The sequence below is a fragment of the Setaria viridis genome, chromosome 9 (genome assembly GCF_005286985.2).
Source record: "Setaria viridis chromosome 9, Setaria_viridis_v4.0, whole genome shotgun sequence".
NCBI lineage: Eukaryota > Viridiplantae > Streptophyta > Magnoliopsida > Poales > Poaceae > Setaria > Setaria viridis.
Genome location: NC_048271.2, coordinates 138,359 through 154,887, shown reverse-complemented (window position 1 = coordinate 154,887; position 16,529 = coordinate 138,359). Strand labels below are relative to the sequence as shown.

Here is a 16,529-nt window from a genome sequence, read left to right as displayed (position 1 = left end):
CTAAGCAGCTACTACAACAACACCTAATCATCATCATCACCATCAAGTGAATAATGAAGAATGAATAAGCAACTAATAATTACAAGGAGGGAAGCAATGCAAGCAAGATCAGAAACAAAGCCAGCAGATTCCAAAGCTAGCTAGTGGCTACATGCATCTACCTACTATCTGATACTGTAATAATATAATCTACACCACCTAATAATTAAGGCCATTTCCTTTTCAATTTCTTTCCTTCTAGAAAAGTTAACTACCTATGTATGTATGCTTTGTAGGGAGGCCTTCCTTCATTCTCAGCTTCTCAAGAACTGGAAAGCCGCGTTCTCAAGGAGTTGTTGCGGTGGGCTCACGTTCTGAAATTCCTTGGCGTCCATAGAGCTTGCGATCTCCTCCAGCGATAGAGGCATGCTGTACATACCCAAATTAATGATCAACTAAGTACTAATACCCAAAAAGAAAAAGAATAATACCTTATTTCCTCATCTAGTAAGAATGTACTAGAGTCCGGCGGAGCGCCCTGCTGGCCACTTCCCTCGTTCACCACTTTTCTCATCTCATCAAGGACCTCCTCAGATACACTCTCCGTATTGTATTTGTCATCCCAGTACTGCGTGCATATTTTGTAAATCTGCTGAACACTCAATACCTGCATCAACGCAATGCAAATATATGATTAAGCACACCATTTTTCCCCTAGCCAGTATGCGTTCAATTTCTGTGTGTTGGAGGCTTACTGGGCACAGATCATTGATGATCTCATCATATGAGATCCTGAACTTTTTGAAAATGACCTGCGTGCGAGCCAACAGAAAAAAAGGTATAGTAATTATCTCCATGATAAGGCATATAAATAAAAACAAAAGCTGTGTGGCCGAAGCTACATACCAAGAAACCAACAGCTTGGCATATGTGCTTAAGTTCATCCCATGCAGATCCTGCATACTGTTAGTGCTTGCGAGTTAGTGAAAAAGAAAAATAAATGGGAGATAATAATACTGCAACTGCACTATCATTTTAATGCCTTTAATTTGTAACGAAACACTATTCTGCCTTTATTATGAAAAACCAAAGTATCTAAAAACCTAGCAAGTACTACTACAAAATAAAAACTGTTTATGTTGGCTTGTAAACATTTCACGAAGTACATGACAGGAAGAAAAAGACAGGGGTCCATTTGCTCCACCTTTAGAATTTCAAGGCATAGAATTTCATTTACCTCTGGCTTGGCCTGTGTGCACCATGACTCGAGTTCATCCAGCCCTTGTTTCACATATTCCCCATTGCTAAAAGAACAGCACTCTCGCCGCACGAGAAGACTAGAACGTAGTTACAGGAGAAGAAAACATTAGTGCTGGAAACAGAAAAACTATGCCAGGCTGAATTATAGATCCACAAACCCTACCTATTCAAGAGTTGAGCGTTAATAAACGAGAAGATCTGTGTAAAGATCTTCCGTGCAAAAATTGTCGGTACCTAGAATTTCAGCATAATGATTAGAAGTCAGAACACCATGTAACCTAATGCAATGCAAGTAACACAGATAAAACTTACACAATTTTCTTGCAAAACTTTCAAGAGGTCATTCAAATGGTTGACTATCATCTGCCAATAGCTACCTTGATCTGTAATCAAACCCGCTTTTGCACTTCTTGGTGCCTTGAGAATCAATAAGGATATATATAAGAATTGGGACTAGACTAGCAACAACAAATAATGGCCGGAAATAGAGCACGGGTATAGAAGTAACACACAAGTTAAAAAATGACAGCCTAATCAACAGCTAGCAGAACCTCATAACAGCAAGAAGATATGCATGGTAGAAGGAATATCCTAATGTCTTCACAGATCACTCACGGGGTGTTCAGCATGCCAGTGGTAACGGCAAGTTACTGAATGAACGCTAATAGTGAGAGTTGGTCTAGGTAAGTTAAAATCAGCACTATTCTAATCATGCCACTTCCTTTAGTCACAAGACACTCTGACCAAAATCCGGTCAAACTTTTCACCGTCAATAGCTTTCAAAATATTTAATATGAATATGTAAAAATCATGTTGCCTTGAAAAACACTTTCCATAATATCATACGTCTATTAGATACTATAACTATATTCTCCAAGAAAAATACTGGTCAAAGTTGCACCTTGAAGACCACAAAAGTCAAAAGCATCAATTATTTTTGATCAGATGTAGTACTTGCAATTAGAACTTGGTGAATCTAGATTGCCAATATAGGTTGTGCTTGTTTTGAAAATTGTACTAATCCTGCTGGAACAGTCAAAAATATGAATTGATATTTAACCTGAGGATGACTTTCGATAGATGGGGTAACCTGAATGACTAGTGAGACTACTGATGATATTTCTTTCTTCACATTGTCTCGGATCATTCCATATAAGCCTTCCACAAAAGCTGTTAGTTGCTGCTTGAAAAGGAGAGCAGGATACTTGGCCTCAACTTGGCGCACGAGATCCATATCAACAGTAATATTTGAAGCACGAAATACCTGAGGACCATATTAACACCAAAGGAAAAAATCAAGATAACCTTTTGTAACTATCCCAAAATTTTATCAAATTACTGCAGCTAGATTGGAGTCAGAGAATCCTAATTTGTTTTTATTGTAAATTAACTTAGTATATGTGGTTAAAAAATTATCATATCTTTCTTGTTTTTGAACAGTTTAACTCTTTACAATGTTATACTCTATACCCTTGAAAAAAGAAGTGAGAGAAACCAGTGGTTAAAGATGCACCTTGGATACCATGAAAAGTTCAAAACATAAAAAAATATGGATTGGGCGAAGTAATCCCCATGTGTTTTTCAAACTAACAACTGACAGACCTTACATACAGCAATGGGCAGATAAGCATAATCCACAAAATCCTGAATACATGTGGTAACAGCCTGTTATATTCAACACTTTCATACTCGAGCCCAATGGATCGAGCCTAAGAAAGTTACTATTACAACTGCTGCCATATGCCCATAACATAGTAAACAGTACAAACTTCGTCTAAACACGGGATCAATGGTTCCAATGAGCTAAAATGCAAAATATACCATGCAATGACAGATAGTTCCGACATACCATCCTTCCAAGGAATGATGTCTGAGTCTGTGGTCTTTTCATGGGAGTTGTTCCAGATGAGCCAGGAGGTTTGAGGCTCTTCTGTAGTATAATCAATAAAGATGATGAATTTGACAACCAGTATGCAAGATCAGCATTGTTATCTTGTTTCTGAGAAATATATAACATTTTAGGAAGGTAAGTATATTGAGATAAAAGGCAAACGAAGCATTTAGGCTTGGAATACTAGAAAGGAATACCTGCATCGCAGAACCAAAAATCTGAATCAATCGATCAAAAACATTTGTTTTGTCCGTCTCAAAAATTCTCCAATGAAGAAGGCATTTATATATGGTTATTGCAGCAACTGGCTTTCCTTCACTGAATCCGATATTTTCAACAACACAATTTATCAGTGTGTCAACACTCTCCTGAAAGGAAGGTTAGATGAAACCATAATTTATTTATTTTTCTCTTTTATTAAATGCTTCTAGATATTAAGTATTAGCCAAGTAAATATACACTATGTCTCTCAACGAGGGATCTCCTTCCAAATTCCATAGGAGTGCCGTGAGGTGTCTGGAGAAATTACTATATTAGATTATAAAACGAAAAAAAAGGTGAGCTATAAACACCTATAAGGTTGATGCTCCACCCACCTGTTCATCAGATTGTACGCTTCCGTTAGCCAAATTCTGCAGAGTTGCAAATACAGAGAAGCATGAGAACATCTATAGGACAAACTTCCATAATATTAAGAACCCAACCCCCCCCCCCCCCCCCCACACACGCACGCACGCACACACGCACACAAGATAATGTAAAGGGAGAGAGAGAGTACTGATTTCCGATGCATGTTAAGCAAAGGCATATTATCAGGTCTTGATTTCATAGCCTGCTGCCGAAGAACATGGTTTTCTGCTTCCGTATTAGTCAGCTTTTCTTGAAGGCTAATCATGGCAAAATTTACAACATGTAACGCCTGATAACTTGACTGATAGAATCAACAATTTCATGTAACTTTCATAAGAACCTTTGCATTGTGTTCTTCAGTTCATTTATCTTTGACTCTGCATCTGTGGCTTTATTGAGTAATTCTTCCCTAGCTTTCTCTGTTTCTTCGAACTTCTGCTCTGTTTTCTGAAGTTTTTCCTCAAAAGAGGCCACCAATATCTGGAAATAAAAAGAGGAGCATATCATTAGCTAAATTGAGGCATTACCTGGACAGCACATACACCAACCGTTTAAAATCTGTTATGTTGATACCTTGAGCTTCTCGTTTTCAGAAGTAAGCTCATCGACTCGAGCTGTATCAGCAAGGATCTCTGGTACTGCAGAAGCTTTCTCTGATGCTTCTTTGGCAGCTTCATGTTCCCTTTTCAACAGGTCCTTTGTATCCTTGAGCTGCAATTGCAGTTCCTGCAATTGTAATTGGAGCTTTTTATTTTCTTGTGTCTTGGCTTCTTCCATATCAGCCTGCAAATACCAAAACATGCAAAGCTCAGTGATGATCAATTTATTTTCTTTTATGTAATGTTATCATAGGACTGGTATCTGCTACCCTAGTAGCATTAACAACCTTGCAAATACGAACACCCTCTTCTATTGATTATTACAAGATAGGTTTAATGTACATGACACATTAGAGAAGCTTATCAGGCCCCAGGAGTGAGGTACCAGGTTCTAGAAAGTAGGAAGAATGAACATATGTATTTGCTTAAAAACTCAAATGCAGGTTTGAGATGCTATCTTCATTATTAAAATACAGTACTCTTTTTGCAGTGGAGATATCCCACACTAAGAGAAAAACATTGTCCATAGCTCATACGAATATAATAAACTCATCTGATAACAAAGAATGGTTTTATGCCCACCAAAATGTTTACCTGGGATATATTTCTCTTGAGGTCAACTAATAAAAAAGGATGCACTAGACTCCTAGAGATAATGCAGTTAAAATTGCAGTATGATGTCCCTCCCCTAGGAAATTTGTACCAAGTAAAACCAAAGAGATTGTAAATTGAATGATAAAAGATACCCTAATACGTTTCTCCAGCTGCAGTCGCCAAGTAAGCTCCTCGACTTCCTTCTCTAGTTTGCTTTTGGCAGCCTGTAGAGCACCAGTTTCTTTTGCAGCCTGAAAGTAAGAACGAAGTGGCCAGGCAAAAAGAGGTCAAGAAGGGGGACTTGATATTTGAAATAACTATGATTTTGGTAAATCCAATTATATGTTTGTTCTTTTACTCATATAACTGAAATTTGTTGATCTGAGAAACTTCAGTAACCATTGGTGCAGCTAGACACTAAGGGCAAAAGGGACAAATAGGATAAAAAAGAAGTACAGTAATGTTTAAACAAAGGGTCTCTTACCATTTTGAGGTTTCGGAGTTCCCTTCTGGCCACTCTTCTTCTCCAACCACACTGAGCCGTGATTGTGGCCTTCATCATTCTAACATATTGTGAGCGTGCTAAATAACAGCGACAACGACTCTGCAAGGAACACGGGCATAAAAAGGTAGGGTAATTAACAAACATGGATTTATGACTGATTGCAGGTGAAAGAATCACTTGATATAGAGATCAAGTTTGATATAGAGACATTTTTTTTCTTCTTAATATAACAATGTGAATTCTCCTGCGCGTTTGAGAAAGAAAAACATATAGAGATATTTGCATTTTGGAGTCAGATATCATCTGATGCAGATAATGCGTCAAAGATTTTGTTTTATGACCCTAGGGTTTATCTCCTACTCAATTTCTTTAAAGAGAAGTAGTAGCTACCTATGGAACAAAAACCACGTTATTGAAGTACCTGAATAATGACTGCAGCTTTTGTTTGCCGCTTATAGTGGAGTATGATGCGAGCAGCCATACCACGTAGACCGGACTGGATTGTAGTTGATGCAGAATAGATATCTACATAGTATTTCCTTGAATGGTGCATACGGTAGCAGGTCTGAATTTTCAATGAAGCTGCTTCCTTACGAAGGTTTTCATAACACCTTCTTGCAATTGTTCCTTTGGAAACACAGTGTAGAAGTCACTCTCACTACTGAAAGCATGTTTCCTAGGAAACAACGAATAGGAGAATGGAAGTTCTCATTTCAATTTTTAAACAAGAATATATACCCCTACATACTGCCTGGAGTTGTGTAGCACATAGTTGAAGCTGGATGTATTTTTTCCGAGCCAGAAATGACCGAACTTTGCTTTGTATTTTTTTAGCTGAATGTCCCAAAACTTCAGTTCTTAAAGCATCTAACTCTGCCATTTGACCAGCACGAAGAAATACTTTTGTTTTTCCTATCTGTGCATTTGAAATCAGAAAGTGAGGCGCATAAAACAAGTAATGCAATGGCATATTAATTTTTTGACATTATGACTTTGCGGTTGCCATTTGGGTTCTGAAATTCTGTTTGGGATTATTATGTGTTAAGGAATGCCTGTAAATAAACAATTTATGGGGGAATACACCGCCATCTGTTGAATGTTAACTTCTCATGAAAGGTTCTTGAAAGGTTCAAGAGCTGGAACAAATTAATAATATCAAACAACTACTACTTGTTCTAATTGTTACCTGATAGCCTGTAAGATTGGCTTTGTCAAGAAGCATCTTCGCAGCAGTAATTTCATTGTGGCTGCCAAGGAAACACAAAAAGATATGCAACGCATTGAAAAAAAAAACTTAATCAGTTAAGTAAATCACAAATTTACCTTCGACCCAGAACTTTGGGTTGCAGAATACCAAATCGATTAACAAATTCATAAAATGTTCTCCTAGTTGGGTATCCCAAACAGCTTATCCTTATTGCCTCTAAAACTCCCTGTAAAAAAAGAACGATAAATCTCACAATTCAAATGAACAACTCTTTCTTTCTAGGGTTTAGGATGTGTGGAGTGACACTTATTCGTATTATTTCTTTCTTTTTTTCTGATTCTAACGTAAATTTAGCAATCCCTTGATAATAGAATTGAATCATGACATCTTTGTATATTATACTCGTAGGCTTCATTGCTTAATATATTAATAACAAACTTAAAATAAACCAGTGAATTGTAACATTTTCCTGCCTTTTGGAGGATTAAAGCAAAAAAAAGTTGACTTAGGAACAACATATAAAGTTTTTTATGTAATAAATAGGTATCCTGGTACAAATTTGAAATCCAGTAACCATCTCTTTCTTATGTAAACCAATTGACACATAAAGAATTACAAGATGTTTCAGCTGGTCCTGTGTCACATGAAGATGCATTTTCAATTAATAAATAAAATGGTCCATTCTGTTATCCATAGAAATATTAAACATAGTACCAACAGTGTCTCTAGACATCTTTTCAGTCAAAATGTTGCATGTTTAATGAATATACAAAGAAAGCACAACTTACCCCACAACGAAGCTGCTGGAGAACATTAATGTTCTCAAATATTGCTGGCTTGAGAACATTGTTTGGTTTTACGCACCGGATATAGTGTGGTTCTGTTGCACTCAGAGTTTCTAGCAGAGACTGTAATTGTTGCTGCAATATCATACAAAAAATAAGAGTCAATACAAAAAAAATAGATGGAGTAATGAAAGAATTTCTTTTTACCTTGAAACTTGAGCCGATTGAAGTAAACTTTGTTGATTTTGTTGATTCTTCACAGGGTGGAAAAAGACTTGAAACAAATGAACATTTTGAGGCATTTAACAAGACTTGATGTTCATTCACAGCATAATCGATGTTTTTATCTAAAAAATGGTCCGTTTGATAAGTGACCTGCAAAATAAAGAGGTATACAATTCGTTGCAACACTTTAACTTTGTAAATAATCAGTATGAGTGAAGCACCAACAAAATAGCCAGCACAATGAACCAGTGACTCTCTTGAATCAAATACCAAATTGATGGATACTGTATTCTATCTTTATAAGAATTGTGGTATGAGAAAATACGGGTAGCATGCTTTAGAGTTATGAAGACCAAAGTATATTTTAAGGTAAGTTGTTCCTGCAACACACACATATGCAGTTATGCACAAATGTTGACTCAGTTGAAGCCATGTCCATGTTGATCCTTCTGGTACATGCCCCAACGCCCAAGCTGAGTTATTTATTCTGATACTAATTTAAGCAAGACCTATTTGTCGATTAGTAGGCCACATTGAATCTTTTAAAAATGATAGCCTTTTAATGATATGTTTTTTCCCCTCAAACCGGCAAGAGAGCTTAGTTTTTATTTTGGATAAAGCAAGTGTGCTTTGGTTGCATTTTACCCAAACTAGAACAGCCTTGCTGCACCCTCCCCCTCCAACCCTAAATTGAAGTCATCTCTGACTGCATGAAGTCAACTATTTCAACTATGATCAATAACGTCTATGCGTGAACGAGCCTCTACCTGAGTTGGATAGGTGGCTTCAGTAGCACTCCTCAGGTCCTGGTTCGACTCCTTGTGGGAGCAAATTTCAAGCTAGGGTTAAAAAAAATCCCCTCGTGTGTCCCACGCCAAAGCACAGGTCTAAGGTCCAGCCCAGGTCGTTGCTTATCTCACACGGACTATGGTGCCGCTGTGTAAGGGTAAAGTAGGGGTTCAGGGGTTTTCTCGACCTGCGTGAGAAGGTCTTCTCTTAGCAAATGCCCGGGGGCTGTCTTACCCCCCGTAGGTTGAGATTTTTTTTAATGTCTACGTGAATATTTATATTGGTCATACAAAATGTTAGAAGTAGATTTGTATTAATAAACTTATGAGGTATTACAAATATTTTGCTATAGAAATTACTTTTCAAAGATGTCTATAGAGATCATGTCAATTTCAAAAACTGGCACTTGATTAGAGGAAGTATTATATACCACAACAAGTCCCATATATGGCATACAAACAATGATGATTTTGAGTGTAGACAGACTACATAATAACTAGAGTCAAAATAAATCCCTCCAAACAACCTTAATATTCAAATGTACATCAAGGAAATGTTACCTACATTGCCAGCATAGTGGTGAATAGTGAAGTCGGACCGTGAAAATTTTGGTTTACTGAAGTGAGGGTTGTCTTTAAACTTTTGGTATAGCTTCTCAGCAAATGTCTCGTGGGTTGAATTTCGCAGCATGCTGGAGCATACAAGAAAGAAATTGTTAGAAAGACCTTGGATTCTGGCGAAATAAAAGGATACACATATACGTGTAAAATTTATTTGCACATACCATGTCTCATCCAAAAGCGCAATTATCCCCCCAGGTTTCTACATGAAATAAATCAGAAAAAGAAATAAGGTTTCACAGCACGAGCAAATCCATAATGGACCAAGCATCACAATAGAATCTATAGCTAAACAGTTCATAGATGTTAAGAATGCACGAACAAAAATCAAGTAAGCAGCAGGCACACAAACATGTCATGTGAGAATAAATTTCTGCTTCAGTATACATATGGAGAAAAAAGGAGGCAAGAAATAAGATGGACAGCTAAACTAAAATGCATATATGACATGTAGAAAATTTGTGATGGATATTATTAGCATCACAGTGTACAAGCTTGTATAAAGATTTACTAGCTAATCACTGATGCTGGAAGACAGAACTGATCCTCTTTGTGATGGTAAATGACCCTAAAACAGGAATGTGGATGCAAGAGATTGCTTAATGTAGTTGGCAGTTAGCTCAGATTTTAAGTGTAGACTATCCTGCTTAATAAATGCCGTCACTTTTTAGTATATGCCTATTGGTTAGACGACAATGCATCAAGAATCCAAATTCTTCACCTTCTCAATTAGATCTAGAATTTCTTGGTTATCCACAAACTGGATGTAACTCCAGTCAATTTCTTCTTTCGTGTATTCTTCCTGCTCCATCTTAAAAACATGCTGTTCATGGGACATATGATGGTTAGAAAGGACTCAGGCTAATATAGTTAAATAACCTAAATCAAACAAGATTAAGAGTTATCAGCATAGGGTATTTTCTTTCTGTAACCTGATTAAAGTGTTGTTGGAGCTTCTCATTAGTCAGATTGATACAAAATTGCTCAAAGCTGCAGAACATCAAAATGTCAACATATAAGAACTACCATTCTTTTAAATGTGACATAAGCAGATGATTATTCATGCAGTAGTTACTAACTCTCATCCAATTCTAGAGCAAATCATATAGTTTTGCTATTTGTTATAGACTGGGGGGGAGGGGGGGTGGCTACCGCCCCTTCCCATCTCGAAACAGAGGATGAAACCTTTTTATTGACTCCACAGAAGGAGACGGTATTCATAAAAGAACAGGAGATGGTGACATCTGGAATTAAGTAACGTTGTGCTCCCTATTATATATAGTTCTTTTCATTAGCTGTAGTTGTGCATTACATATATATAAATGATCCAGATCAGCAGGTATGAAGGATTTTAAATTCATATGCAATGCTTTGCCTTGAAAGAGGGGTTTACCCAAAATAGTATTGCATTTGTTGATTTTGTGATAACTCTTGTTTATGGAACTCTAGATCCAGGTTGATTTTGTGATAATTCTTGATTTTTCCCAGGGAATTTTGTTGGTTTTCACGTCTATACTTGAGCCATGCAAGATGAGCAGAGCTTGTGCCCAAAGCTTAAGTGCTTAGGTGTATCATACATGAATGGTAAACTCAATCTAAACTTATATATGTGACTTCTATAAGTATGTGAACATAAGTGGCAGATTAAATGCAAAGGCATACCAGTTAAGCACCTGTTTGTCAAGAAACTCTCGAAACCATAAATGTCCAGGACACCAATCAAAATCTTTGAATCAGGATCTTGACCAATTGAACTATTGATTTTATTTACAAGCCTGAAAAGGTCAAAGATGCGATTATTTTAATTGTTACTATTCCTACTCCAGTTATAGTACAATACAGAGCAGTATATGAGAAACATTTCAAAATGATGCTTTTTTTCAAACATACCAATCAAACAAACGTGAGTAAACTATCCTAGCCAATGCATCTCTACTCAGAGCTGCAGCTCGTGGGTCCAAATTTTTAGTAATACTCTCCCCACGTGTTGCCATAACACGCTTACACAAAGATTCCTCAAGACCTTTTTCATCGCACCTGCAGAGTGCCAAAATATATGCATATAAGGAACACAAAAGGAATTTAAGGTAAATTTCCTAAACAAAAGTGCTACAAAAATACTGTACATGAAGAGCTCAGCTGCTGTCTTAAGATGGAATTGGGATTTCTCATCTTTGGGTACTGAAGAATCTGCTTCACTTCCTTCTGCAAATTCCACGTTGCCCAAATGAAGAATAGCGGCCACAACTCTAAATATTGCATCCTGCAGGACAGAAATTTGCATGTAGAAGATTGTTCCTCTGCTAGTGATGTCCTAAATAGATAGCTTACAAAACCTTAGTTTTACCTGTTCATCAGAACTGATACCCACAATACCCATAGCTCGTCGGGTTTCCATGTATTCTTTGGAGTCATCCATCCCATCAAGCGCAATACAATTAGACTGGTTTAGATAGTGAAATGATTTGGCATCTCCCAATTTATATTTCTTGCAATCCTGATAGACATATTCAAAACTACATATAATGATATGGACAAATAGATTTACATATATTATCAAGAGGGAAAATAAACTTATGAAGGAACATTCAGTTGAGAAAAGGTGTGCCAGAGGTTACAGAAAAAATGATGATATTAACAATTTAGATTTTCTTAACATTATCTCTGCAGCTACCTACCTGTGGATTTCCAGCAGAAAAATGATCTTTTTATTGCAAAAAAACAACTAATCTTTTAATATGGCAAATCAAGTAGATATATGTGCTTCCCATGAATGTGTCACGCATTCTCTCTTTCTTGAATTGGTTTGAGATTACTTTTACAGTTCCTTAACACTTTTACAATGCGGAATAGTATCAGCTACCAGACTGTCACTGCAATACTGTTTTAGAAGTCTAACTAGACAAACTTAGTAGTATGAAAAATGGTATTACAAGATTTCATAGAAGCAGTTATAGATGACATGGTCTTACTTCTGGTGGTGCAGCACATAGCATGTAAAAGCAGTGGTAGTTTCTTTCTGGATCAGATATTTGACACACACGTGATCTTTCTAGAAGATAGGTTCTTATAGCAGCTCCTGATATCTTTCCGTTCTCATCAAACTGAATCTCAACAAATTTTCCAAAACGACTGTCAAAAAAATAATAGATAAGTTTTAAAACCAAATCAGGAAGTTCCATAAGTAGTTTCACAACCACCCAAAATGTGAAGGAGCATCGATCCAGCACATCAAGTCCATTACCTTGAATTATTGTTCCTGACAGTTTTTGCATTGCCAAATGCCTCAAGAACTGGGTTAGACTGTCAAAAAAGTAGGCGAATTAGAAGATAACTTGTAATCCTAAGAAGATAACTTGTTTGATAATTCTGTAATAAATATTCTTTAAAAAGGAGGTGCATGAGTTGACAGCCAATCAAAATGATTTCATTCCAACCCAGACACGTCATCTTAATTTCCTTGTTCTTAGGTAAACTGTAGTACTTGTGCTAGCAGCAAAAAGAAAGAATCCCAACATAGAAAGTGCCTGTGAAAAACACACCTCCAGGATCTGCTGTTGCACTGACCTTCCTTCAGCTTGAGCTTTACCACCCATAAAAGCAAGATATTGCATAAGCATTTTAGTGCTTTCAGTCTTGCCAGCTCCACTCTCTCCGCTCACCAATATTGCTTGGCTTATACGATCATTGATCATAAGTCTGGATAGAGGAAATGTAGGGCACATCACAAGGGATTCAAACGTGAGAATGTGACATGCCTAACGATTCATGCAAGAGGAAAACTCACCTATATGAACGGTCAGCGATAGCAAATGGATGGGGGCTCAGCTCACCAAATTCTGCTCCTTTGTAAATTCCCATCATATGGTTGTTGTATAGATGAGGAAGTCTTTGAAATGGATTAACAGCTATCAAGATATTCCCAGTATAAGTCTGGAAGAACAATTCAATCCATTAGAGAATCTGCAAAAGCATGAATAAGGTCGCAAAACTGCAAACTCCTACCAAATATGAACTCCAACAGAACCTAAAATCGTGTTTCAGTGCTGGAGGAGACCATTGTTTAAAGAAAAATGACTAAGCCGTATGTTTGTTCAAAATAAAAAGGTACTCCCTCCGTTCCAAATTGTAGGTCGTTTTGACTTTTCTAGGTTCATAGATGTTTGTATACATCTAGACATACACTATATTTAGGTGCATAGCAAAATCTATCCACCTAAAAAAGCTAAAACGACCTACAATTTGGGACGGAGGGAGTAGGAAATTAAGATCTGCATGTAGTATTTAGCATAGTATTTATTAAGGGGTGAATTAGATAAGACCTGACAGGTAAACCCCTGGCAAGGGAAAAATGAGCACAACAGAGTGAAACAATGTAGGAAGTATAAGATGGGCATCTGCTCTCGAGAGGAAACAATAGTTAACGAAAGTATCTAAACATCATATCATCTGTTGTTCAAAATAAGCATAACATGATCAAATGTGACGATAAGAATGGGACATCATAGAGGTGCAAATTAGATGCTTCTGTTGCATTAGCGATGATGTGTTGAGAGACACAACTTACGTATATTTCATTTAGTCCATATCTAGACTTCAGGTTCTGAAGCACTCCTGGTTCATGTAAATATGCTAGCCTTGTCATATCCTCCACACCACCGCGTGGAGACTCTGTATCCTTGGGATAGGCACTTGAAACATTAGCAGTCACCTATAGGAGGATTGTGCCATCAAATTAAACACACTGGTTATTTAGAGTATTGCATAAACGAATAAAACGACAGACGTCGTTTAATGAGAAAATTATGGAGCATCGCAAACAAGACAGATAATTACCTTCTTTCCAGAGGTGCAGTTTATGACAAGTTCATCCCCATTGATCTCTTCCACTAAGCCATCCATCCAGGCCTCGTCTGGGTCCTCAACCCAGACATGAGAGCCCACGACAAAGCGGCTTTTGGACGCCTGCAATGGAACAGACATCAAACACCTTCATTGCCCGATCACTCGATTTCGATGGAAATGTCCCAAGAGGCTGCGATAACAAAAACTGACAACAACGGGTGCAGGAGAAGAGAAGAACGAGCGAGCATTGCATTTGGCCATTTCAGCGAACATTTGAAGGGGGTGAGGCTCGATCATGAGGCAATGCAGCAGGAAAAATGGATTGGAAAAAAAAAGAAAGAGATTTAATTTGATCTAGCTAGAGCAAAAGGGAAAGAGTCAATACCATTGCGACGGAAGAATCAGATGGAGATCGGCAACATCAAGCCCGCGATGGGATGCAGCGGCAGCAGCACCGCCGGGGTCGCGAGACGGAGGAGGGGATCAAACTGGTAGAATCACTGGCCCGAGCATTTCCCAGGGGATCGTCGTCGCGAGCGCTGGTTGTGTTTGTTTGCATGTCCCTTTACTATTTTTAGCAGCGATGCTGGAGAGGATCGGAGGCACAAGCCAAGAGAGCGTCTCATCTTGTCCATACATAATAACTAGCAAGATTGGCGCGTTACGCCGCACATGTGGAGGATGAGCTCCAGCATAATTGGTGATGAAAAGATAAAATGTACATAAGGATGTTCTCTGATGTAGGGTATACGGGTACTCAGGCAGAGAACTGAACTCAACAAAAGTTAGGATGGATGGTTGTTCTACGTGACACTGTGACATTGGTGGCGCATAGAAAGGCATCCTTAGGAGCGTTAAAAAACTTGTACCTGGTGGAGAAGATGGCACTGTCGTGGTTGATGACGGCATCCAAGTGCTCATCATTGACCTCGCAGCGGTCATCATACGCGGGCGCAGAGCACTGTGCGTGTTCACATATGCCTCCAGGATGGTCGCAACAATAGGTAGGGGGACAAAAAGAGGATGTTGCTCGTGTTGGAAACCAAGGAAGCGGTCGTGACGCGGACCGGACACAAATTGGGGGTGGGGAACACCACGACGGGAGGGATAAAGGGATGGGCGTTAGGAGTGAATAGCTTAGGGGAGATCGAGTTTGTTGAGTTGCAACAACGACGGGTTCAGTGCGGGCAGCAATGGATAAAAGGAGGGGGCTAGTGCGGGTGACAGCGGCGGCGATGGTGCATGCGAGCATCGGGGGTGAGATCCGTAGGCGGAGATGGAAGGGGCGGCGAGCAAGAGCGCGCCGAAACAATCGCAAGGTAAGGATGATGCTTGGAACCCTCCGCGTAGGATGAATGCGACCGGTAAGGTCGAGGCCACGCCCCCTAAGCAAGCACTGAGTTGGGGGTCTACTGCCTATGGAACACAACTTAAATTAGCGACATGCAGTGTATACGCAACAAGATATCATTGTTGAAAACAGTAAATTTTTTAGCACGCGCACATAGTAACTCAATACCTTCAGAGGCCGGTGATCCTTGAGGGTCAGATCACACGAAACAGGAGTGGGACAACGTCAGGCACCCGCGAGGCACATGAACACTCGTGGGAATGGCACTGAGGTTCTCGTGGACCTACTTTTCCCACGTGCTATGGATTAGACTATTATGGGCTGCAACGGTAGGGATAAATTCGAAATAATGAGCAGACACGAACAACGCAGGGACCGTGAATGTGACCCAAAGAAGTAGTTGTTTGGAGGTCGAGCATCCGTCACCCACGTGTGGATGGGTGATGGGTGGGTGGACACGTGGCAAGAGGAAAAAAATATAGAAATAATGAGCAGGCACGGACAACGCAGGGGCCGACCCAGACCATGAAGGTGACCAAAGAAGTAGTTGTCTGGAGGTCGAGCATCCGTCACCCACACGTGGATGGACACGTGGCAAGAGGAAAAAAATATACACGCGGTAAGAGGAAAAAAAATCCTTACAGCAATACGAGTAAAATGCACCGACGGTACATGAACTTAACCGCGACGGTACATGAACTTAACCGCGTGTATCATCTAGATCCTGAACTTCTAAAATGCACATTGAAATTTCCCTAAACTTGTTTTTTTTAAGGAACAAATCCCTAGTCCAAATCTCCGCGACCCCGCGTTAAACTGCATACGTGGCACGCTGACCGTACGTTGACGTGCCTTCTACCTCCCTCTCTCTCTCCGCCGTCGTCTCCTCTCCACGTGGCCGCTGCTGCCGCCGACTGCCCGCGCCGAGCCGCCGCCGTATGCTCCGCTCCTCCCACGCAGGGCCCCGTCGCCGTCCCTCCCGCACAAGGCCGCCGCCGTTCGCTCCACCCGCGCAAGGCGCGGCGGCCGCCGTCGTGCGCCCGTGCCGGGCCGCCGCTCCACCGCGCCCGCTCCGCCACGTGCTGGCGGTGGTGCGCTGACGCCGCCGACGCGCGCTTCAGGCAGTCGAACAGTGTTCCCGGCCCGCTCCCTCTTCTTCTTTCTCCTTTCTCCTAAAAAATGGAGGGGGGCTCCATTGTTTTTGGATGAGTAGGGGCTTGAGGGCCCCTCGCGACCCACCGCTGGTCTG

At 39.7% G+C, this 16,529-nt stretch overlaps 1 protein-coding gene across 1 annotated transcript; it reads right to left on the bottom strand.

Moving 5' to 3' along the window:
- Positions 1-47: 47 nt before the first annotated feature.
- Positions 48-15,398, bottom strand: LOC117836891 (myosin-6). The gene is made up of 38 exons (XM_034716412.2): positions 14,315-15,398; positions 13,921-14,049; positions 13,652-13,795; positions 12,872-13,017; positions 12,627-12,783; positions 12,329-12,387; positions 12,057-12,216; positions 11,432-11,581; positions 11,211-11,347; positions 10,975-11,121; positions 10,758-10,859; positions 10,017-10,074; positions 9,806-9,907; positions 9,249-9,286; positions 9,029-9,155; positions 7,658-7,825; positions 7,454-7,585; positions 6,782-6,891; positions 6,645-6,705; positions 6,197-6,374; positions 5,880-6,085; positions 5,438-5,557; positions 5,106-5,204; positions 4,334-4,543; positions 4,101-4,240; positions 3,909-4,017; positions 3,727-3,762; positions 3,590-3,646; positions 3,328-3,498; positions 3,089-3,238; positions 2,330-2,503; positions 1,552-1,656; positions 1,403-1,473; positions 1,217-1,316; positions 886-942; positions 735-791; positions 471-646; positions 48-408 (listed from the first exon to the last, which is right to left on the bottom strand). The coding sequence occupies exons 1-38, from the start codon at positions 14,315-14,317 to the stop codon at positions 294-296; spliced, it is 4,461 nt and encodes a 1,486-aa protein (XP_034572303.1). The 5' UTR covers positions 14,318-15,398; the 3' UTR covers positions 48-293.
- Positions 15,399-16,529: the final 1,131 nt, after the last annotated feature.